The following is a 19,826-nucleotide window of genomic DNA, read 5'->3' on the forward strand; positions in this document are numbered from 1 at the left end:
GGACATAAAAGGAGAGACCTCGAAGCTGAAATGACACAAACAAAGACATAAACTCCTTTGAGGAATTATTAGACATTTTCATTTTGCTTTTATCTCGAGCCCCTCCAATCCTGTTTATTCACCAAAGACACTCCACAAAAGGAGATTTGCTGATATTTGTGAGGACTGCTATTTATCTGGTTGGGCGACTGATCCGTTTAGTCCCAGCTGAAAAGAATGTAGAGCTTTAGTGTCTGCAGGTCTTTCAGTGAATTGACACATATTCCCTTTATTTCATCAGATGTAATAGTTGCTATTGCTTGTTACTTTGGGAAACCAAAGCCACTGGGACAATCGATGCTTATAATTTAGATAATTTTCTTCACAATCTATGTCAGATGGGGTAGATGTCTAAACATAAAATCATTGAGCGGTGGATAATAATAATAACAATTTGTTCTGTTTTGGTTATGCCTTTTTTTATAAACACAAATCATATTTAGCATTGCTATGATTATGACTCTTAACAATGGTTCGGTTGGTTATCCTTTAACTATGTTTTGCAAGATGTCTTCTTTTCCCATACATTTGGGGGTTTTAAGTGATAACTGAGTATAGTTTACCTATCTTTGTGTGTTGTCCTCTGTATTAACTCAGTTGTTAAGTTAAGTGTTAAGTGTTAAGTGTTATATACAAGCTGTTAATAAACTTTTCAAAGCTCCTTCTTGACAGTCGGCACTGAAATTGTATTGCCCAGTTTAAAGGTTGTTGTGAGAGGTGTGTTGTTCCCTCCAAACTTCCACAGTACAGCAGCTACCCCTGAGTGCTGAGCTCAGTTAGTGCGAGAAAAGCTGCCTCTGTAAATGTGGTATTGATTGGTGGAAAAGGTAGACGTGCGAGTCCGTGCTTGGACTCACGCCATGCTCTGATAAGCGCTAACAGGATTGCAGGGTGGAATCTGTGAGATGTGACGGGACAACATGCTCAGAGGAGGAGGAAGAGGAGGAGAGCAAGAGTATTAAATGGGACTTTGATTATGGAGGTGAACGCACACAGGTGCAACAAAAGACCAGATGTGGAAGAAGTATTCAGGTCGTTACTTAGCAATATCAGCGAAATGTACTTCTTCATACTCTCTAAACTACTTTTGTTTAGAGGTCAACCAAAAGTTTTTTCGATTTTCCCCAAAATGTATAAAAAAGCTGCTCATTTTGATCCCCCAGGGCACACATGAAGACTTTTAAATGTTACCAATCAACAGTCCAAAAACGTAAACATTACATGTTTGCCCTCATAACAAAGGAACGCTTCAAACATAGGTGAACAAGGCTAAAAACCTTGAATTTTTGGGGCAAATTCTCCTAACAAATGACTTTCAAATGTACTTGATTGTCAACATTATTGTTGATTTGTTTTCACAATGAAATTAAAACACTGAAAATTAGGACTTATAATCATTTAATAAGTTTTGTATTTTTCTCGTGAAAACTCGGTGAACTATTGGAGTTAGTCGATATAGAGTTCAATTCAAATACCTTATAAACTGTTGATATATACCTGTGTATCTTATATAAGACACATACTATTTCTTAACCTGCTAAACACTTGGTAACTGTAGTGAAAGGAACAATATTTTAATGTCTTTATAATGACATATAGTGGATTTAAAGTAGCATGTTATGAACCTCAAAGCTTATCCTTAAATGCAGATCTTGACTAAATGTGTTTATGGCTGGTAAAGACAACGTGTTCCCTCTCATGTTGAAAGCGGGTTGCAACACATACAACCAGATTGTGTCAAAATATGCGGAGAAATGCGTGTTGGGTTCAGCATGCTCATTCCTGCGTCTTCAAAGGAGCGATGGTTTGACACAGACGCCTTGTAGTTACATAACCTCCATATTCCTCTCTATTTCTGCCTTCGTCTCTCCCACCTCCACGCTCTTCTTCCATATCCATGTTCCTCCCCCCCTCACTCCTATCCTCCTGTCTCTTCCTCCTTTTGTTTTAATAGACAAATAGAAATAGATCAGGCTCTTTGTAGAACCTCACTGTTTGCTTTTATATCCCAAGTTTTTTTTTTTTTTTTCTGTCCTGCCAAACATTTGTTGGCTGGTAAAAAAGTAAACCAAGCATGCCCAGTGTTTCCTCCTGTAGTCTTTACTTTTTCAGCCCGTTTTCCACCTCAGGTGTGCCATATCAGGTAGTGAGAATCCCCTGATAAGTTCAATAAAAACTGACAAAACCATAACCGCGTTTTTCATCAATATTTCAGTATGTTCCATCAGCGCGTGCTTCCCAGAAAACACCGTATACAGTATATGAATGAACGTAGACACATAGTGACTTTGATGAAGCTGAAGGATTTTAATTGTTTTACAATTCTTTCTCTTTCTTCCGTTTCCCAGCAGACTCTGCTCCTGTGAAAATAGAGAGCACTAAACCAGACATGTAATTACATTTTGATTATGTGAGGAGCTTCACAGGGAAAAGGCTAAGTTATTCTCGTCTCTCACAGACTAACATTACACTATCACGCTCTCTCCAGAGGGAATATGCTGGGGCTTGTGTCTTACTCATTTTTCTATCTTACGTCTGTGGTTAAAGAAGCTGTCCCATATATATGTGTGTGAAGTGGCTAATCCTGGATTTTAAACCTGCTGAAGCCACATGGTGACGGTGTCCGACACATTATCAAAAAGCACACAGAAATACTGTTTAATTCCGCTTGGAAATGTATTTAACAATAAACTCGGGTTGACTTCCCAGAAAAAACGGAAATATCCAAAATCCAAATATCGCTATTGTGATCAGGCAATCGTCAAAATTAAGGTGACAAAAATGCGCTAATTACTTGCCACATAATATGATTTACTATGGAATAATGTGTCCAATAATGTGGTCGGAAAACTGTAGGCCTTTCGACATCCAACCCAAAAAACTCACAAGTGTCTTTGTTCATTTTACAAATAGTGTATGTATCAAAACACAAGTATACTAGATCACATACGTATCTTAACAGTTCGTAAAATAATATTTCATAAACAACGCTATAACTCAAATATATCTGTCAGATATTTCAGTCATAAATCAAATGGCTCCAATAGTGTGTGTTTTTGTTTTCTTCGATATTCCATCCCTTCTCATTTCGAAGCTACATTGCAGTAGTTCCTCTATCCTGAGAAACGTCATCTCTTCTGTTCACTCACTTGTCCTTTCAGCCGGATCAGTAGGAGATAGATGTTGTGATTTTTATGGGATGCAGGACGTTTTTTCAGGGGACACTGATAGTGAGTCCACACTTTTCACGGTGTGTGCAGTCCTACAGGTGAGTGATTACAGAGGGGAGACTCAGCGGCGCCCTCCTTCACCTTGAGACTCCTGCAGCAGGAGGGGGAGTGGGGGGGGGGGGGAAGCTGTCTGCAAAATGATTGATGGGTATATTTTGAGAACATCCCCAGCAGAGCATGCCTGAGGCTTGGAGATTGGAAGGAGTGTGTGGCAGGTGAATGCTGAATTCACTGTCAGTGTGCGATGTGTATATCTGCGCAAATATATTTTTTAGAGTCCCTCTCCTGGCATTGATTAAACCCCTAAAAACGCCCTGAAGTTCCCTTCAAGCCCTAAAAATAGCTTAGAATAACTCAAGAGACCCTTGTCTCACTTACAGCCCAAATCCTGTAGTTAGTCTGTCCAACAACGACCATTGTGCAAAAGTTTGAAACACTACCCCAATGAACCGGGTGACATTTTACTATGTTACCATAATTAAGGCACAGAGGTTTATTTAAAGTGGATCCCAAACACACTGTCCTGCTGCCAGAAATACTAGAGCACCTAATATGTATTAATCCGCAGCTGAAAATAGTCCCAGACCAATGCGATATTAACAGTTTTGGGAAATTGTTGAGCCTTGTTGTTTAATTTACATATGATTTTGAAAAATGTGTCTTAAAGCACCCCTAGTGGCTCCTACTGTATATCATATAGTTATATAATGATCTAAGCATCTTTCAAATACTACAATCCTGGAGTGTTTCATTACTGCACGGTGCTAACTCCTGTTTCATTTCTAAATTACATTTCCAGAAAACGTTTCCCAATTCCTATCAAAAGCAGCTAATTGAAAACTCCCAGAGCACATGGAGGCGTTCAAACGTGTCCAATCAACAGTGTGAACACTCAAAATGTAAATGAAAATACTAAAGTTGAACATTGCTAAAAACCTTGAATTGTTGGTCAAACTAAATTACTTAAAAGTCATTGACAAAAAGGAGTTTTCTGTTAACGAACTATTAAATATTCATTAAAACTGTGATACAATTACTTAAGTAGCATAAACTGTGTGATAGTAGATTTCATCCATAATTTCCTACTTCTATTTCATCCCCATCTGCCTAATCTGAAAACATTTAACATTTTGAAAACATAATTATGCTCAAATTAGCATTCAAATCAGTATTTAAGACAAATTGAAATTTAGCAATTTAAAGCTAACAGAATTTTGTAATTGCTTTTACACCACTGGTCGGACATTTTACTCGTATATCATTTTCACATATTTATATTCCTTTTAGGCTAATTGAGTTAGACATGAGTTGAATAAAATCAATCTTAATAATACGTTTTATTAAAAACCAACAGCATCCAGGAAGCTTTTATAAAAACAATCCACTTTACATCATTTCTAACACCTCACCAAATGCACTGTGCTCCACTTGTGGCCACACAGGGACGGGGACAGGGTTTATAGAGCAATATTTCAGATGGAAAGTGGAACAGGAGAAAGTATAGAAGAAGAAGAAGAAGAAGAAGAAGAAGAAGAAGAAGAAGAAGAAGAAGAAGAAGAAGAAGAAGAAGAAAAGAAGAAGAAGAAGAAGAAGAAGAAGAAGAAGAAGAAGAAGAAGAAGAAGAAGAAGAAGAAGAAGAAGAAGAAGAAGAAGAAGAAGAAGAAGAAGAAGAAGAAGAAGAAGAAGAAGAAGAAGAAGAAGAAGAAGAAGAAGAAGAATAGTCTGCTCTCTGAGACCAGTGGGACTGTGCAGCGGAGTTAAAGTAAGGACATGAATTTCTCCAGAGAGCAGGTGCATTTTAGCAAGAAAACAACTGTTAGAAGAAAAACTAGCTATTGAAATGCAGCAGAAAACATCAATATCCTGAGCATGTTGATTATGTAATTCCAAAAACATGCCCACATACTGAGCATGAGTGAGCATATGCAGTAGCTTCATTGCTCAGGTCGTATAGATAAATATGTGAGGTTTGGCATATACTCATTTCATTTCATTTCAAACCTTTATTTATCCAGGTGAATCCCTTGTGATAATTGATCTCTTTTTCAAGGGAGACCTGCTCAAGTAGGTTCCACATGAAACATAAAACAACAGAACAACAAAAAGGACATCATACAGCATCATTACAGGGATTACAATTTACAATAACTATCCACATGAACAGGTGCCAACAGCTTCCGATTGTGTAGCATCCAACCGAGCTTTAAAAACATTTAGTGGCACCAGATTGCTCAGTTTCCATTTAATTTGCAGACTGTTCCAAGAGAGAGGAGCTGTGCATCTAAAAGATATCTTCCCTAAAACAGTCCTAGCAGTTGGCACATTCAATAAAACCACAGCATGCGATCTCAGGCAGTAGTCACTTACAATTTGCTGTGAGATCAGGGAGCAGATGTAGGATGGAAGTTTCCCTAACATGGCTTTGTATATAAAAATGTACCAGTGACTGAGCCTCTGTACAGTTAGTGAAGGCAAACCATACTAAATGTATGCCTGCCCCTGTCTGTGTCTAAGTAGATTGTTGACTCTTAAGTAATGGCCTCTGTGAGATTAATAGCAGTCCCATCCCAGGTGAAAGTTGACAGTGGTGAATTGTGAGGAAATCTTTGGCCATCAATCTAAGATCCTAAACACATCTATCGATAATTTAAAGCTTGGAGATCGATGACACCTTGTGTAAAAAATCTGAGAAATTTAGCAGCAATGTGACTGCTGCTAAACCCACATCTACTACATCAAGCATCATGCAATAAAACTGTCTGACACAGCATAAATACAAATAGTTAAAATTATACCATGTATTTATTTACCGTCGATGTACTTCCATGGTATCATTTTTTTGTATTGAGTTTGTTTTAAAAACATTGTGATGATACAACTCCAAAGACATTCATAGTGTGATATCAATACAAAAAAATATCCTACAGTTAAATGCAGATCATGACCAAGATCTAAGTGGCACAAATAACCGCAAGATCACTATGGTAGTGTAAATGGACCTTAAAGTTATCATCTCCAAAATATGTTTCACTCGGAGTCGCCTGTGATCCATATATTGATGCCGCTTGTATAGAGAAAATGGGCATTTATAATTTGGCCATAGGCTTAATCACCTTTGTGTCACCATATTAGGTGATAAATATTGAATTAACAGATATATTTTTTTATATGAGGGATTTAAAAAGTGGTTTCAGAGTTTCCTTGAAAACAAATTCACTTTCTGTTTATTCAATTTAAACCAATTTGTTTTAACGTATGTATTGTTGAGGTTTGATATGTTGAATGCATTTGCTTCCTCATAAAACCATTACATATTTTAGTAGCACAGTCTATAATGCATTATATTACCTGCCTCTTGTACATGAGATATTCCTTTTAAATATCACTTATCAGGTCAATCAACTGATTCTTAAAGTCTATTGCTGCGTTTTTTGGCACATCATCGCCACCTGTGGATCAGTACAATAGTGTGAATCTGCAGGAATGTGTATCGCCTCACCATGCTTGTGTTCATGCAGGGTTATCGTACCCTCCTGGTCTAGCCTCTGTCCTTTAAAATACCTTTTATTCTTCACCCGACCCCCTCCAGTAAAACAAAAGAAGCGAATTTGCCCGTGCTGCAGGTCAAGTCATGTTTACCGATCAACAAGCTCAGCCAGGATCAGAAGATATCACATCTGACAGGACCGGTTAGCCTCCCACAAAGCACATAGCAACTTTTTACAACTTTGTTGATTGTGCTTTTGATTGTGACAGAGTAGACAGAGATAACGGCTAACCAACAGGAGAAAAGTTCCTGTATTGATCGAGGAAATATTCAGTTCTGTTCATCTGAGTCTGAGTCACACTGTCATTTTAGCCCTGTATATGTTTCCTAAAAGCAAAGTAATATTGATAAGGATCATCAAGCACTTTGTTGTGTGTACTCTAAATACAGTAAGGGTGTTAAAGCTATAAGAAGGCTAGTTGGGGTTTCCACTGGTACATTGTGTGCAGATTTTCACGGTGGACCTGCAACCCTGGATAATCCTAAAATAAATGGCTTCATTTTTTCTCCAAACACCACAATATATCACTATGAACATGGTGGGAATTTAATTCACAGGTGGTCTGAGTGTATTAATGTCCAGGCGGGCAGCAGGTTGTGTCCCTGCTACAGAAACACAAAATGTAATACCCTATTACTGTACACCTATTAGGTCTGCTGGCTTTATCTTACTTAAATCTATAACAGCTCCAAACTAACCAGATCAAATGTGACGATAATAATGAAGATGAAATGGCATTATTAAGTTACATGCAGGCCTTGTCTTGCAAAAACAATGCTGTCCTTGAGAAAGAGAATAAGCCGTACAGCATATGAACCTTGATCAGAATCATTGAGATATTTTCGGGCATGATATCAGTCTGCCACCACTTTGATCCAGACTAAATATCTCTCTATTGGGTGGATTACCATGAAATGAGGTGCAAACAATTCTAAATGAGTTTTTTTTGGTGGTCTGGTCAAAATTGTTACGACTGGTACGGCTCTTTGTCTGTGGTTGCTTTTAAGAGACATTAGTTTGAGGTTTATATAATTGAGGATGAATTATAGGGCTCTGCAGTAGAAAGGACTAAACCACTGCTCACTATAACAGCATACTAACTCCATTTATGTGTTCAGAAGTCTAATACTATGCTACTATTTCCATGCAGTGTGCGGTCTATTGTTTGTTCTTAAATCAGTGTTCCTAAACATCACCCATGGATTGTGTGCCCGTATTGACCAGTAGAAACTTCCATTCATCAGTCTGGAGGTTTTCTGAGTAAACTCACTGTTGCAATGTGTGCTGCATGCAAAAAGTGACATGAGAAATGAAGCCAAGCACAATGCAGTGTTCACCAAGAAAGGACTTTCCTTTTTTTTACACTGGTAAAATGCTTGAGGCATCGAAAATCATTCAGTTCAGTTGGTTTCCTCCTCAAAAGATGGATGAAAAGAACGAATGATAAAATGAAACCGACATATGTAAATCCCTCAGTGTCTGTGGGCTGTGTGGATATCCAACCTGCTCCCCAGACCAAATTAGAAAAAGCAGAATAAGAAATGCACCCGCTTTTGAGCATGAAACTTCAAACAGGCTTGTTATGTGAGATGAGATGAAGGAATAAGATGGGAACAGAGAAGAAATAGGGGAAATGAGTTGAAACGGAGGTATTATTGAGTGGCACTGAGGGAGAGTGAATGTGGGGAAGATGCCAGGATGCCTCCTGCTGGCAGTAAGTGGCCCTCCACCTGTGACTGTAGGATGGAGGTTGTGGCATGACTAGAGATTGCAAACATGTTTCCACTCGCTTCGGGGCTCGAAGCAGTGATAAGCAGTGCAGGCTTTGTATGGCACACACTCTCTATTGAAGGCTGCAGACAGAGAGTTAGAGGCCACACTCCAAAGAAAAAGAGAGTAAGCAAAGAGACAATCAACCTAGGTTCAGCATTTATTAGCACACTGCTCTGTGTGTGTGTGTGTGTGTGTGTGTGTGTGTGTGTGTGTGTGTGTGTGTGTGTGTGTGTGTGTGTGTGTGTGTGTGTGTGTGTGTGTGTGTGTGTGTGTGTGGTGTGTGTGTGTGTGTGTGTGTGTGTGTGTGTGTGTGTGTGTGTGTGTGTGTGTGTGTGTGTGTGTGTGTGTGGTGTGTGTGTGTGTGTGTGTGTGTGTGTGTGTGTGGTGTGTGTGTGTGGCAATACTTCTGGAAATCGACCACTGTAGCCGCAAGTTGCAATTACAGGATATTGTATTTGTTTAAATTGTACAACATCGAAAAACAGTATCAGTAGAAAAGAGTCAAGGCGTCCATGAGCAGGCTTATAATACATCTGTTGAAGCAAGCGGTATTGGCTTTGGAAATAACATGTAGCACTTTCATTCTCTCATGTATACAAAGTTGAATTCATAACTACCAAAATGCACAATTTTTATATTCACGCCTAAATACTTAAAATTTAAATTTAAATTTAAAATTACTCCTAGACATCTTGAATATAAGTGGAAAACTCTCAGACCTTTACAAAGATAACTTCCCACCACTAATTGACAAGCTCAAATATGATTTGGAAAGGTGGAATAATTTACATTTAACTATTACTGGGAGGGTAAACTGTATCAAAATGAACGTCCTCCCTCGCTTTCTGTACCTCTTTCAATGTCTGCCAGTCTTCCTACCAAAATCACTTTTTCGTAAAATAGACAATCTAATCTCCTCTTTTTTATGGCAAGGGAAGACACCTAGAATTAGGAAAGAGCTTTTACAAAGGCATAGATCTACAGGAGGATTAGCGCTTCCAAATATAAGACACTACTATTGGGCAGCCAATATCCACAAAATAATTCTATGGACTAAGGAACCAACATTGAGTTGGTGTGAGCTTGAAGCCAAATCCTGTCCTAATACCTCACTCTTGGCTTTGCTTACATCTACATTACCCAGCCGGCCAACTCAATATTCGAATAACCCGATTGTTGTTTCCACCTTAAGAATTTGGTCCCAATTCAGAAAGGCTCATGGACTCTGTGGATCCTCATGGACTCTGTGGATCCTCTATACATAGTCCCATTCGCAACAACCATCTCTTTCTCCACCCTTACACTGATGGGGCCTTCTCTATGTGGCAGGGATTAGGTTTTATCAGAGTAAGGGACCTTTACATTAACAATGTTTTCGGTAGCTTTAGCCAACTCTCTGACAAATGTTGCCTTCCAAGCACTCATCTATTTCGCTACTTCCAGGTCCGAAACTGGGTTAAACTAAACAATATCCCTCCGGATTCAATAATTGACTAAATTCTGGACACTTTAACAATCGAAAAAGGTCTGATTTCAAGAATTTACAATTCCGTCTCCCGTCTCACAGAAACATCGCTTGGTAAAATCAAACAACATTGGGAAGAGAAACTAGTCCAAGCTATAGATGATGAGGTCTGGGATGGCGCATTAGCGAGAGTGAACAACAGTACGTCCTGTGCCAGGCTCAATCTTATACAACTAAAAGTTGTCCACCGTATCTATTACACCAACTCTAAACTCTCCAAAATATATCCAAATGTTACGGACACCTGTAACAGATGCCACATGTCACCAGCAAACATGACTCACATGTTTTGGTCTTGTCCTCGCCTACAAGGATACTGGACAAGCATTTCAATCACCTTACTGAGGCCTTGGACGTGGTATTGACACCATGTGCAGAAATTGCCATTTTTGGAGTACTACCTGGCCACCGAATGTTGAAGAGGAAAACTAAAGACAGTATAGCCTTTGCATCTATCTTAGCACATAGAAGAATACTCCTAGAATGGAAATCTTCTATACCACCTGCATCTCTATGGCTTAAAGATTTAATGTTGTACCTGAACTTGGAGAAGATTAAATATAACCTGAGGGGCTCCTCAAAGCTATTTGAATCTGTCTGGGTCTCTACCATAGCCTACATAGCTGAACTTAAGACACTACATTAAGGAGAAAGAGGGGGAACTACGAATGTATGTGTATGTTTTTTTTTCCTTGTGTCTCTTTTTATCTGTTTTTTTTTTTTTTTTTAATATATTAATTTATTTATTTTTTTTTTATTTATTTGTTCTGTCTTTGTATACATTTATGTATGTAGGTACGTGTACAGTATGTATGTGCATGTGTACATACATGTATGTATGTAGGTACGTGTATGCATGTGCATGTGTACATGTGGGTATACATATGAGTATATGGGTACAAGTATTACTGATACTATTCTTTATTCCCTTATCTATACATTTTCTTTTAATATTATCTTCTATATTACTTTACTTTTACCTATACAGGTATCTATTTTATTTATTTAGTTAGTTATTTATTTTTACTAGCTAGGACCGGGAGGGAGGGAAAGGGGAAAAATAAATAAAAATATTGACTGTATAAATGTAAACTCATTGTGCCTGACTCAATAAATAAAAAAATGCACAATTTTTGTAGGTAAATACACTCATTGGTTTTAATGCTACTTTCTCTTGAGTATCCAAGGTGAGCAATGTTGCTAATAATGCTAATGCTAAAACTAGCAAGATAATAGTTTGTAATTAACTGCATCAGTCCTTAGGAACTCTTATTGGGCTACTTTATGTTTTAGAAATTAATATGACCCCTAATAGTCAATTTAAACAATTACTGTGGCCACGTTAACATAAAAAGTTAGATATTCTTGCTAGAAGTATTTAGCTTGAGGCATGGTGCGATTAGCTTAGCTTAACAGAAAGACAAGAAGCAAAATAAACCTGCTTTCTGGGCTCTCTCATAGATATAAAATAACCCCTTATCCTGACAAATGAACACCATATTTAAGCATATTATTCTAACTAACTCAAAAGAGAGCCAGGCTAGCTATTTTAGTAGCTAATCTCATCGCTAAGATAAACTAAGCGAAGCTAAGCTAATCACCTCCTGGGTTCAAATCCATACTAAAACAAACAGACATTGGGGTATCAATCTTCTCATGCCCCATTTGCCCAAATGTTGAACCTTTCCTTTAATTGCTGAGATTCTGGACCACAGTGACATCACTAAAGATGGTCCAAAAGAAGCAACAAGGCAATTATACAGGTATTAAACATTTATAATTGACATTTTGGTGTTTTCATTTTTGTGTTTCATGTCTGAAAAAGTCTGTGTGCTGCTTGGTCTGTAGAGCCACTTCTGTCTTCCTGCAGCTCCACATGTGGACATTTTAATGGAAAAGCTTTTCATAGGAAGACTCCTAAAATACATGACAGCCCTTTGATCTCCAGCACTTGTGTGTCTGTGTGTGCATATGCAAAAAGGATAGAGTGAGTAGTGTGTGTGCATTTGTGTGTGTTGCCCAGTAAAGGTGAGAACATGAAACACTCTCTTTCATATTTAATGAGAGGAGATGGGGCTAAGGAACGTTGCACTGTTCACAGGAGGTATTCCCAGGGGCTGTTAACCTGCTCGCAGCACCACTCTGTTATATCACTCTCAACCATGTGTGTGTTATGCATTTTAGTTAGTGTGCTGGCAGAAAATAGCCATTTCTACTGAAAGTTTAATCATTTGTTTTGAGGGGATGGGGGCAGGGGTTCAGAGGAGCATATGCACATGTGCACGAGCATTGTTTTGATATTTCCGCTTTGCATGTGATGGATGCACAGCAATCCCTTGAGTATGTTAACCAGGCCAAGCAGTAATAATCAATGTTTGCGATGACCATACAGTATTTTGTATGTTTGTATGCCTGTCTGTGTGTGTTTCTCCAGCCTCGAGGAGCTTTAGCGCTCTCTGGTTGCTACCCTTTCTGATTTTGACACATTTTCCCGGCTCCTATCTTCGTTCTCATCCTGATTAACTTCCCTTTGTCACAAATCAAAGTTGGTATGACTTTAAAGCCGAGCTGCAATGGAACACACTGTCCCCAAGCTCCAGTGCCAGATTCAGCTTGGATACTACTTTGGTTTCTCACACTATGTAACCAACTTAGTTTTGAATGATCATGCTATTATGCTAAAACACTTTGTGCATTTGGGAATATGCTTTAAATGCTAATTGATCATAGCCTGGGAAGCAAACAGGGAGACTCCTTATCAGACATGTTGTGAAGAGCTGCAATTTGTCAGTGAGCTATGGGCAAAGGATAGAGGAGAGAGAGACTTTAAAATCATGTCCAGTGTGAGTGATAGCTGTCGGAGGTGTGAGGAAGAGCTTTGATCATTGGGAACAAAGGCAGCATGTTATGCATCTTAGCACTTTCTACCCATGCTTGTGGATTGACTCTATTGATGAAAACAATGGTCCATTGGTCCAGACTGAAATATCACAACCATTGAACGGATTGCCATGATATTTCCCACATACATTCATGGTTCCCAGAGGATGAATCTTAATGAATTTGGTGATCCTCTGACTTTTCTTCTGGTCCCATCAACAGGTTGACATGTGCGAGTAAAATGTCGACAGCTATTGCATGGAATGCCATGATATTCACAACAAATGTTCAAGCTCCCTTGAGGATACATTTGAAACACTTTAGGGATCATTCGACTTTTCATTTAGTGTCACCCTGAGGTCAAGATTTCAGGTCGCTCAATGTGCTGGATAAAGACCAAATACTTCAAACGAATGCCATTCCCCACAGCCTCAATTAAACGTTGTGCTAAGTGCCAATTCTCAAATATGAGCATGCTAGCTATTGTTTGGTAAATAGTAGTTGCAAAAAATGTGCATGTTCTTTTTCGATTGTTTCCCACACCATTTGTGCTGTTTAATCTGTTTGTCATTGGTCAGTAATGGACAGTCTTGTAGTATTCAGTGTCAAACTGTGAAACACTGATAAAAAAAGGGTACCAGTTGCTATCTGGTAGCCTTAGTGTTTGTGCTTGCTCTAGTTTTAGCTCTTAATATTTACAGCATGGAAGAGATGCAGGCCATAAATATTTTACTGATGTAAATTCAGCCACAAGATCTATCAATATTTGGTGTTATTTTGCAAGTTTCTATTGGAAGGGGATTCATTTTATGAGCAGGGTTAAAAGAGTCCTCTTTAATCAATGTGACAAGCTGCTGAGAAAACACTTTTTTATATCTTGTCTTGTCGCCATGCAATTTTTATACAAGATAAGATTTCAGAATACTCACAAGCCTGATCATACGGCCCGCTTTGACAGAAAAGCAATCCCTCCAGTTAGCATGTTATCACACCATCAAATTCTTGGTAATTAAACTGACGCTGTAGACTTATTCTGCCACAAAGATGTTTGTCATGCAAGATCAATATTCTGTTGCAAGTTCATTGCATAAACAAGCCCTTCATTAATGTTGTTGTTTTCTTTTTTACAGAGCTTCCGTACGGCTGGGAGAAAATCGATGACCCCATTTACGGCAGCTACTATGTTGAGTAAGTCGGGTACATCTTTAATATGTAATGGCTAGCTTTTGATTTTCAATGCTGCCCGGTGGTGCTGTATTAATCCTATTTATTAGGAGCAGACAGGCGCTGCAGCCAGGAAGCAGCCGCTCCCTCTCTCGCTCCCTCTCTGTCTGCCTCCTGACGGATCACAGTTTGTTTGCAGGAGGAAGTTTGTCTGTCCGCGTGTGCTTATCCATAATTCTGTGTTATCTTTCTGTCTGAGACACGCACTGCATCTATATCTGTAGATTAGCTCATAAGCAGAGAGTAATGTCTCTATTTAAACATCCTGCATGTATGCTCATCCATATTCTTGTGTGTGTGTTCACTGCTGCAGTCCTCTCTATTGAAATGCATGTCCCCTCCCTGTGCTGAGGTGTCATTTATTTGGCTGGGTGCTCTCTACTCCCGGGCGGAGTAGGGACCGGGATCTATTTTTAGACAGTCAGGGGGAGTCATTTGACTCGACTTTGCTTAAGAAAAACCTCCGGAAAGACACTTGTCTACTCACTGCCTCATATACTGCACACTCCCTCTGGAAAACTTCTCATTGTCTCACTTTGGCTTCACGTAAATATCATGAAAGAAGTTGCCAGACCTTGAAATTATGTAAGCATGTTAAGATATAGTCAAGCTGTTTTGTAATTAGCACAGTGATTCTGGGGTGTTCATTAAAAGATAAGGTGTGTGTGTGTGTGTGTGTGTGTGTGTGTGTGTGTGTGTGTGTGTGTGTGTGTGTGTGTGTGTGTGTGTGTGTGTGTGTGTGTGTGTGTGTGTGTGTGTGTGTGTGTGTGTGTGTGTGTGTGTGTGTGTGTGTGTGTGTGTGTGTGTGTGTGTGTGTGTGTGTGTGTGTGTGTGTGTGTGTGTGTGTGTGTGTGTGTGTGTGTGTGTGTGTGTGTGTGTGTGTGTGTGTCAATGCAGCCTCAAGGAGTAAGGGAAGTATCCAATGATGACTAATTATTTCGCACTGGATAATGACAGTATTTGTAGCCGTTGACTATCTTCCCCCTTACCAACTAAATTAAGAACAATGTGGGATGTTAAAGGATAATCACTGTTTCATGAGTAGGTTTTCACCAGTCACTGTTTCACATACTTCTGGCTGATTCTTTGGGCAGGAAAGCCCAGGATCAGTCGTTTGTTCTTATTTCACTGAGCAAAGCCACTCTGCGGCTCAGTTACATAACCTGGGGACCGGCCGTTTAATTAATCATCACAGCAATAGTTGCTGCTGCGCCAGGATTTTTAGTTTTGATCTTCGCAGGCTTATTTGGGTGCAGCAGGATAGTGTGAAATCTAAAATCTCCTCCTCTTTCTTTTTATCATCGTAGCCATATAAATAGAAGGACCCAGTTTGAGAATCCCGTCCTGGAGGCTAAAAGGAGAGTTCAGCAGCAGCAGCAGATGCAAAGCCAGGGTCTGTCCTCACTGCCCCTCCCCACCATCTACAGAGGTAAGACCACCACATTATAAGGTAATATTCATATTTATTATCTGTCTGTATGTTTGTAGAGTATCGATCTATGTCAACAAAGCTAAGCGCTCTAGCTTAGTCAGTTATCTTTGACAGGGAGAGTGTCGTAGTCCAGGCCAATACATCCTATTATTAGCTTTTATTATAACCAGGTTTATTTAAAACAAAAAAAAACTGTTATAAAAAGTGAAGATCTTCAGAGGTTCTCCTCCAAAGGATCAAGTTACAAATAGTGATTTTTACAGTATAAACCTTAATTTGTAAATAACTTTACAACACATCGGTTGAATCTGTGAGGTTTTTGGTATAACTTATAGTGACTATGGGCCAATAAAGAATGAAAACTAAATTCATTTTTGTTTTGAGTCAACCAATGTCACTAACTTCTTTAATTCATCGGTTTTATAGGAAGTCTTTAATATCACAAGAGCAGCGTTAAAAATAACACTAAAATAATTACTTGTATCACTGAACTCTAAAAGACATTTTCATTATTGTGTCATGCATGTGAATATTTGCCTTCAATACACCACAGAATCATATAATGCAAATAAGGAAATAAAGATCTTCTTATCTAAAACATAATTCATAAATCTCAGACAAAACATGCACTGTATAGTATTCAGTATCATTATGCGCAATATGAAACCAAATGGGACACAATTTCCTTGTTTACCGAATAGCTTTCATCCAGGAAGAAAATAGATGCACACTTGTTGCCTACAGTATATACTGTATTTCATCATATAACCCCCACCTGCATGTTGCTCGTTAATCAGGTATACCTCTATGTTGTTTGACAGCAGATCACTCTTCAGCGTCAGTCAAACAAGTCCCCTGTGTTCTGGAGGAACTGCTAATAATACTTGTGGGTCGTATAAATAGTGAACGTGTGGGTTGGAATGTGATTCATCGTTTTGTTTAATTGTTGCCACCTGATTCCAGCGCTCACTCCACCAACAGTAGTACGACAAACTGCTAGACAAAAACTGTCTGGACTGGTGAAGTGGAGGTTTGTTTCCATAGTAACGTAGTACTCCGAGAGCCTGTCTCCGTGGTTACACTTTGTGTACATTTTCAGTGAGGCTCTCTCTCCTCCTTCTCCCAACCCCTCCATCCTCCTCCTTTTCCTTTAAATATTGATGCCAGAGGAGGATGCCAGCCCCTGTGCCACCCTCCCCAGACCCCCCCGAGTTCAGGCGGGCCCGCTGCCCGAACGCTGCCACAGCCTCAGCGACCTCTCGCGCTCGCCGACGCCGGGTCGCAGGGCCGCCGCTTACGCTACGTCCTCCTCCACCGATGTCTCCCCGCTCCGCCGCTTCCTGACTCGGCGGATGAATACGTGCCCCCACCACCAGAACCAGCAGACGCAGCGGCAGCCACTTCACGCCTCCGCCTGCACTGTGCTAGAGCAGCCTGTCTGTAGCCCCTACTCCCTGTGGCACTTTGTCAGTAAGTAGGCCAAGAGAGAACTTGTCGTTGTCATGGCTGCTTGCGCTAGTTACTGTAAGCATGCTAGCTCCCAAGCAAGCTTTTTTCCCCGCTTGAGGCAGTTGAAGGATTTGTATGAGTATCGTAAACCACGACGTGTCTTATCGCCTGGCGTAAGCAGGCAGAGAGTGTAATCACTCAGTCTGCGTCTGCACCAGTGACGGCAAACAAAGGAAGTAAACTAGCACAGTAGCCACGTCTCCCTCCGAGGTGCAACGATGGGAGACTTGGTTAAGTGTGACTAAGCTTGTTGGCTGAGATCCTCTCATTTCTACACAAGATGCCCCCCTCCTCCAGAAATCCCCCAGCTCTCCCCTTGCTCGCCAATCTCCCAGTTCTTCCCTAACCCTGTCAACCATATTTTCTCGGAGCTAATCCCTGATTGACAGCATGTCACTTGCCGAATTTTGCCATTCCCTTGGTATTCTTTGGGATGGGACTGAAGACCTGCATCACTGAAGCTCTCTGCCCCCCTTTGTGCCCACCATAACCCAGCATGGAAGGAGAGGAACAGATACAAGTGTAGTGGGTGCCCTGGGAGGGATGCTGCGTTTGAACCTTGCACTGTAGCCCGCATTTCCGCTCCAAAGACCCTCCTCTGTCCAAGTTCACTGTTTCGCATTTAGGATCATCCCCTGCCAGTTTTCCTGTGGCTACACCCATATCTTTCTGGATAAGCTTCACCCATGCCCCCACCCTGTGAGCACTGCCCTGCACCAGCTTTAAGTTCCCTTTAACCTTTGCTATGAAGGCTTCACAGTGCCACAGTTTGGTTAATGTGTTTGTTTATGTGTCCTTTATAGAGAAGCCGCTGTTCACGCGGGACCCCACTCAGCTGAAAGGCAGTTTCTTGTCCACGGCACTCCAAAAGAGCAACATGGGCTTCGGCTTCACTATCATCGGGGGTGATGAGCCTGATGAATTCCTCCAGGTGAAGAGCGTGATCCCCGATGGCCCTGCCGCAGCTGACGCGAAGATGGTCACAGGTAAGCTTCGGGCGTTTTTATCAACTATCTTTATCTAACCACTCTATTGAAATACCTGAAAGTAGGGCTGTGCAATTAATCGTATTTTAATCGCGATTACGATTATGGCTTGCGACGATTAGGAAAACAGCATAATTGACAAAATACGATTATTTTGCTGGGTGCGCTTTCGCCCCTCCCTAAAAGCCCACTCGGCCACGTGGGAGTGACATGTGTTGTGAGTGTTCAGCGCAAGCGAAGATGTCAGAACAAGAGCAGCAACTAGTTAAAAAGAAGGGTCGCGGGGAGATTCCCAGTCGATCGCGAGATGTGTCTAAAAATAGAACAACAATATTCTGTTTTATCGTTAATGTCCTGTAACATAATGTTCCCGTGCCAGAATAATGCACTTGAACGCATCAAAGCTTGTGATTGGCCGGCCACACCCCATGTGTCCGGGCGTGGCTGGTGAGCAGTGCACTAGTTCGCTGACGTTGTCCGTGTCAACAGCATGGATGGTCAACAGGAGTGACAGTCCGCACACACACAAGACCGCAATTATGGCAGAAGCAAAAAAGCCCAAAATATATAATTTTCACTCCAAGTGGGAGGATCATTATTTTTGTATCTATTCCAATTCAAAGTCCATCTGTCTCATCTGCAATGCGAGCGTGGCTTTATCGAAGAAGGGTAATTTAGGAGCGGCATTTCAAAACAGTGCACAAACGCTACGAGACGGAATTCCCTCCTAATTCTGCCCTACGCTCCAAAAGGGGAGGGGCCTGAGAGCACAGCTAAATGCACAGCAGTCCATTTTCACCAGGCCCAACAACAAGAGCAAGGCTGCTACCACAGCATCTTATCGGGTCAGTCACGTTCTTGCGAAACACATGAAGTCTTTCAAAGACGGCGAAGTTGTGAAAGAAGCATTCCTGGAGGCTGCGACGCGCTTTTGTGGGACAGTAAAAATAACAGCAGCATTTCAACAGGTTTTTGATATAATAAAAACTCAATTTAAATACCGTTATTAATCTGCTGTAAGTTTTAGTTTGTTTGAATTTATTCATGATAATTATTGTACAAAATGGTATAAGAATGCAAACATTAAGATCTGTTCTGTTTAAATTGATTATAGTCTATCAGTTCAGAAACTAGTGTTGCTTGCATCCTATTTTAAAGGCATTTCTTTTTATACTCTAATAAAATGCAACAAAAAATGGGTTTGATTCTATTAATGTTGTCTTTTTTATTGCACTGTTGCTGCAGCAGATTACTGTGTAGCTTCAGATCTGAGTTGTCTTATTAGTAAGCCTAATTTATACTTTTGTAGCAACACTATTTTTATATAATGGCAAAGAAAGGGTTCTTCAGAGTCTTTTCTTTTTTTCCTGTGTCATATGTGGCAGCACTGCCACAAGTTCCTCTTCAGAGAGGGTCTTCAGTACAGGTGGCAATATTGTCACCTGCCTGCGCTCATCTCTGAAACCAGACCATGTAAACAGCCTGGTATTTCTTGCAAAAAATCTTCAAGAGATGACATGAGCAGCCCTACCAGCATTTGCCATGGTGGCCAAAACATTTTTATTTGGTCTTAAATTGTAGTTCAACATTTATTTCCTGTTACTTCTGGACCATGACGGTTGGCCAGCCTTCAACGTTTAACTGAGTGGAATATGTTGAATATGTTTTACCAAAATGTTG

At 40.2% G+C, this 19,826-nt stretch overlaps 1 protein-coding gene across 1 annotated transcript in view; it reads left to right on the forward strand.

Moving 5' to 3' along the window:
• Positions 1–19,826, forward strand: part of LOC117559140 (membrane-associated guanylate kinase, WW and PDZ domain-containing protein 2-like) — a 95,523-nt gene that overhangs the window by 29,130 nt on the left and 46,567 nt on the right. The window contains 3 exon segments of the mRNA XM_034235811.1: positions 14,126–14,183; positions 15,527–15,648; positions 17,964–18,146. Coding sequence (XP_034091702.1) covers positions 14,126–14,183; positions 15,527–15,648; positions 17,964–18,146 — 363 coding nt within the window.

This window comes from Gymnodraco acuticeps, unplaced genomic scaffold (assembly GCF_902827175.1).
Source record: "Gymnodraco acuticeps unplaced genomic scaffold, fGymAcu1.1, whole genome shotgun sequence".
NCBI lineage: Eukaryota > Metazoa > Chordata > Actinopteri > Perciformes > Bathydraconidae > Gymnodraco > Gymnodraco acuticeps.